Source organism: Spinacia oleracea, chromosome 5 (assembly GCF_020520425.1).
Source record: "Spinacia oleracea cultivar Varoflay chromosome 5, BTI_SOV_V1, whole genome shotgun sequence".
Lineage (NCBI taxonomy): Eukaryota > Viridiplantae > Streptophyta > Magnoliopsida > Caryophyllales > Amaranthaceae > Spinacia > Spinacia oleracea.
This window is the reverse complement of record NC_079491.1, coordinates 31817264-31822921: the sequence shown is the minus strand read 5'-3', so window position 1 is coordinate 31822921 and position 5658 is coordinate 31817264. Positions and strand designations below refer to the sequence as shown.

Below are 5658 nucleotides of genomic sequence, written 5' to 3'. Positions count from 1 at the left end.
GCAGAGTAAACACATTTGTTTGAGTTGTAGGTTTGTTACTGGTATTGTTGACATTTATTCTCAAGAGGTTTTCTCTTGTTCTATTCTATGTTTCCAGTTATTGGTTACTCTGAATACAATTTGACGTAAAAGCTATATTATTTGAACCAGCTCATGTATCCAAACTCCAAAGGATAAACACTCATGTATACGTTGTTTTGCTGTGTTGGTTATATTATTCTTTGTATACTGCTAATTTACTAGTATTCACAACTGTTTGTGCCTTGCGGTTGTCAAAACTCAAAAGTGGTGTAGAGATGTTTCGTCCTTGATCAGATGGGGATCCTTATTTTTTCATTTCGACCATTGCTTATGAAAGTTGTTGCTGACAGATTTATGGAGAGACACAATAAACGCGTGAGTCGGGTCAGTGTTGTCTCTGAAGATGAGGCTACAGATCATTGAGACAGCCGCCCCCCTTTTTGGGAGAAGATCCAGCTCCTTGCCAACCGGAACTAGCTTAGACATAAGGTTGATATCAGACTCTCAGTGCTGACCATTGAGGTTGGCTACACTTTGTTAGATTTGGTGACTTGTTGAGAATTTGCTCTGAAATTGAAACACCTTGAACTGAATAGTTTAAATCAGAAGCCTGCATTGTACAAAGAATCAAAGATGGTAATAAGATGGATAATCAACAGTCTGACTCCAGTTAACTATTGATGACTTGTTATAATGGTGCATTAATCCCTATCATGTGTCTAGTTTTCTCTATTAGTGATCTTGTTGACTAGTTCTCATTTCGTCATTGTTGAACAAAAATTGTTTCCGCAGTCATCTCATTCTGTTTGAGGTCCTCTGCCATCTCTTCCATAATAAAGGAACAAACAGCTGTAGGAGCTCCCTGTCGTTTTATAATAGTGTGTCCGAGAATCTTCAAACGGACACACTATTAGATAGAGTGCAAAAATTTCTCGAGGCTCTCTCTTCGTGTTCTTCTATGTCACAATCTCACAATAAACTTAATGAAAACCAGGCGACTTCAATTTTCTACTTCTATGACTATGAGTAACCCAGATGGTCAGCAACTAAATAGATACAACATATACATTGCTGTGAATTAGCTGATGCAAGACCTATATCACAGAAACTTGGTTATGATCAATTCTAGGGCAGTTGTAGATGCAAGACCAAATTTGAATTTGAATTTGAAAAGACTGTCAGCAAGGATACAACCAAATACAGAATTCAATTCCGAAAACATCACTCTGAATCAGTATTTTGGAATGTCTGAAACTATCCACTTAAATACAAATGATAATCAACTAGAAAATACAAACATAAAATTAAAGTCTAACTCCATAGGCATACAGGTCCAAAGAAGTCAACGGTTACCACTAAACAAACTACCACAACCCCGTTTGCCACTTAACCGATATCTCGATCCAGTAGTTTTGTCCCCAAATCTCCTTAGAACGTTGACTACCATCCGTATTAAACTCCACGCTGCCCTGCAAAACCTCAACACCAAAACCTGGCTGTGGAAGTAAGTTGTCATCAGCTGTTAAGTCTACTTGGATTATTAGGGAAGACATTCTTGGAACACAAACCAGAGATTTTGACAGTGGCAATGAACTATCCTTTTTAAGGTTAACAGGATCATCTAAACTTCTCTCAAAAAGTGTACTCTGATAGTATTTCTTGTCATAGGAGTTTGAGTACTCATGGTTGCTATACCGAGCAACAAGACTTCCATAAAACTTGGTGGGTAAGTCCAAAGTGTTATCAAACCTTTTGACCAACACCTTTACTTTTGCCTGTATTCCATCATAAATAATTGTGTAATGCACAGCTACATATCCATGATCCCCTCGTACAACAGAACATATGCGCTTGTCATACCACGAGTCAAGCAAACGGGTTACCCACGAAAATTGTCCTTCGATAGATAGATTACCCTCAACATCCTTGAGCTTAAAATAAATCCCAAAATCCTCTAAGGCATCAAAACCAAAACGATAGCGATACTTGAACTCTATCTTGTCAAAACATATCTGAGCGGAACTCTCATCTCTATTGAATATAGGACAACATTCCACTCTAATATTGCCATACAGCTTAAAGGGAGGTTTCAAGTCACTGCTACCAATGCTAATTGAAAACACCTCCACTAGCGGCAATGGATCTACGGACCAGCCATTGTCCTCTTGTTCTTCTTTCGACCTGGTAATGAAAAAAGACATTCCCTCATACATTAGTCCAACTTTTATACTGCATAAAAAACTAAACAAACAAACACAAGCCCCTAAAGATATATAGAGCATGCTTGGAATTGAGAAAAACTAAAATAATAAGTGGTGAATTAACGACTGTTCTGAAGCAAAAACTAACTGCATAACATGTACTTTTGGCATAATAATAGCACTCCGCCACCCAAAAAATAAAATAAAAAACAGTGCAACACATAAACTGTGTGAATCCTGGCATATGCCAAAAGTAGTTTAAAATCAAATCAGAATTTACAGGAAGCATACTAATCAGAGATCATGTTCGGTAGAATGAAAGGCTTCTTGAGATCCTAGTCATTCTGTGCCAACCAAAACTCCCAGTTGCAACAAACTAGTCTTCTTTTACTCGGGTCTAGAACCGGTCCGGAATTTACAGGACCAAACTTGTCCGGAATAATTCAGGACCTGACATGAAAAAAACTAGATTTCGGATCCGGAACGGGCCGGATTTGGACCGGTGCACAGTCCTAGTCATAGGCATACCCTAACTGAAACACCCAATAGACAAATATGACATAAATCATAAAAATAAAAAGCAACCAAAGAATCCAACAAAAGAGAGAGCCACCTACCAATCACTAAAGGCCGAAGAGGGTTGTGGATCAACAAGACTCTACAAGGAGAAAACAAAGATTAATAGTGAGGTGAGAACAAGAAACGAAATATCCCATTAAGAAATAAACAAAAACAAATACCCGCTGCCTTTTAACCAGCCCCTCCATCTCGCTCTCTTCTTTCTCAAAGGTTGCACTCCGTTTTAGATCACTTCCCCTGTAACGTTGCTCATATGCATCAACCCATTTCACTCGCACTCGGATACGCCCATTTTCTCCCACAACATCCTTCTTAATCAGGCCACAATATATATATTGAAATTCTAAGACACCCTCAGCTAGCCTGCTTCCATCATTATACTTGAAATCTACATGGATTTGAAGGGGAGAATTCGAATAAAAGGGCACAGCCACCATAGATCTCGACAACTCGATAAAAGTCCTAGATTTGACCCGTACACATTGATTATGTGGCATATTGAAAAGTATGCTTGAAATAGTAGTATTATCTTCGTAGGAGCTACTTCCAGGGAAATTGGTATGTGCAGCAACAGTCCCATAAACATCAGCATCGGCGTCATCATTTACATATCCACTACTATCATAATCAGAATATTCATCCGGATCATAGTCTATTGTGTCATAATCATCATGTTTGCTGAAAAATACCACATCCACAGTAGCTACCACCGCATAAGGGAAAGTGGCATAATGCAAAGTCGCAAATCCAGCGTCACCTACAACACGTTTGGCACCATGTTCTGTGTAAAAGGATTCTTTGTAATTGAAATTCAACTCCCCTTTGGCAATTACAATGTCATCTCGAGACCTGTCCCTCAAGCACATATCCACAATGACATAATCATAGGGTATAACAACACGGCCATCCTTAAGTCCAGTTAACGACAAATAACGATTGTAACTTGTTTCATTGGGCTTGATAAACTCTGGATTGTCACGATCTCGGTTGTAAAGAACAAGTACATGACCTAATCCATTAGTGACCTTAACCGAGCCATAGATTTCACAATTAAACAAGTTGCCTGTGAGGTCGGGAATGGGATGTACACTAATTGAGAATACCTCGAGTAAGGGAGTGGATAATACACCATAGTTAACCTCGTTGTCGCCACAACTTTGACATCTCGAGAAGCCCTTCAAATTAATTTTTTTATTGTTCATATCTGAATATATTAGGCTAAAGAATAAAATTATGGTTGTGAATTTAATCAAAAGAGAGCAGATTTAAAGCATAGAAAAGTACTATCACACTTCAACAAGATTAAACCTTTATACTTCGTTATTTTCCATATCTGAATATATTATGAGAAACGGGTAGGGTTGTTAATCTAAGCAAACAAAGCGGATTTAGAAACCTTTATGTCATACAACAAAATTAAAACGATAGAAAATTAGAGCCAAGCAGGAAAAACAACAATGAAACAAGAAAAACTCCATTTTAATAGCCTTTATCGATAAAAAAAAAGTTGTAAAACTGTTCAATCTTTCAGTAAATATCTTAGGGGTGTTTGGTATGAATGTTGGAAAGAGAGTGAAATGGAAACAAATAAGAAGGGGAAAGGGTAAGATTAAGTAATACCATTATTGGTTGTTTGGTATATCCTAGGAAAAGAATCGCTTATATACGTTTCCCTTACTTGATGTTTGGTAAGAGAATAAATTTTGTAGTCTATTCTACATCATACATGTACAATAGAAAAGAAGAAATCATAACAAATTGAAACTAGTACAAATTAACTCAAAAAATTACTGCTGATGGCTATAAAAAAAGTTGCTGATCATAAAATACTATTGCTGCTGCTACTATTATAAAACTCAAAAACACTGCATTCTAGCAGAGGAAAACAACAAACCAACAAACATCCTGTTAAAACTTGCTAATACACAATACATCCAGACAATCCTATTATCCTATGCTTGCTAATAATGATGCAACTTATACAGCAAAACATTTCCGGATGCAATCCTGCATCCATTAAACCACCAGAAGGACTAAAATCCAAACTAAAAACATGATACTATTAATTGAGGAATTCAGATATTGCACTGGATATCTTATACAAATTCGACAATCTAATAGCAAATTAATTGAATAGAAAAAAAATTAAACCCTAAATTATAGCACAAATTCGACAATCCAAACACAAATTCGACAATATAAAACATAAATTCGACAATATAAAACATAATTCGACAAAATAAAGCCAAAATAGTATAGAAAAAATAAAAAATCAATGAATTTCAACTTGAAACAGATGGAAGAAAATCGATAACTCGAGTTCAAGGAGATGGTCGATACAACGTCATCTGGGAAAGAGAGGAAAGATAGAGACAGAGGTTGGGATCATTACCTGACAAGATGAAGAAGAACCCTACCGAAGAAACGAGAGAGGAAAGAGAAAAAGTTAGTTGTGCGGCTGTTGGCTAAATATACGTTCATAAATCATTATTGGGCTAAAAAAATCCAATAATGCCTCAAAAGGAAAAAGAAAAAAGAAAACTAATGCCTCAAAAGAAAAAAGAAAAAAAAAAGAAAAGAAGAATAACTAATGCCTCAATTAATTAAAATAAAATAAAAGGACAAATTGCTTTTTTATCACCTAAAAAAATCGAAAAATTATTTTTTATCATTTAAAAAAAATTAAACCTTGTATTTTACCACCTAAAAAAATTTAAAACTTGTTTTTTACCACCTGAAAAATGGAAAAATAGATAAAAATGATATGTGAGGGCCTCAATCTAATCTAATATATATATAAAGGGGAGTTTTTTGGAGAACATTTAGAGCGTCCACATAGGATTTCCACGTCATCACA

General features: G+C 36.1%; 1 protein-coding gene across 3 annotated transcripts; it reads right to left on the bottom strand.

The window, feature by feature from the left end:
• Positions 1-1162: 1162 nt before the first annotated feature.
• Positions 1163-5341, bottom strand: LOC110776642 (uncharacterized). Of its 3 annotated transcripts, none has more exons than XM_021981193.2 (4): positions 5194-5341; positions 2963-4005; positions 2840-2880; positions 1163-2202 (listed from the first exon to the last, which is right to left on the bottom strand). In XM_021981193.2, the coding sequence occupies exons 2-4, from the start codon at positions 4001-4003 to the stop codon at positions 1386-1388; spliced, it is 1899 nt and encodes a 632-aa protein (XP_021836885.2). In that variant the 5' UTR covers positions 4004-4005; positions 5194-5341; the 3' UTR covers positions 1163-1385. The 3 variants fall into 3 exon arrangements, with proteins under 3 accessions (XP_021836885.2, XP_056683866.1, XP_056683867.1); XM_056827888.1 differs by having other exon boundaries at positions 2963-4019; positions 5194-5317; XM_056827889.1 differs by having other exon boundaries at positions 2963-3976; positions 5194-5297.
• Between the last annotated feature and the right edge of the window lie 317 nt (positions 5342-5658).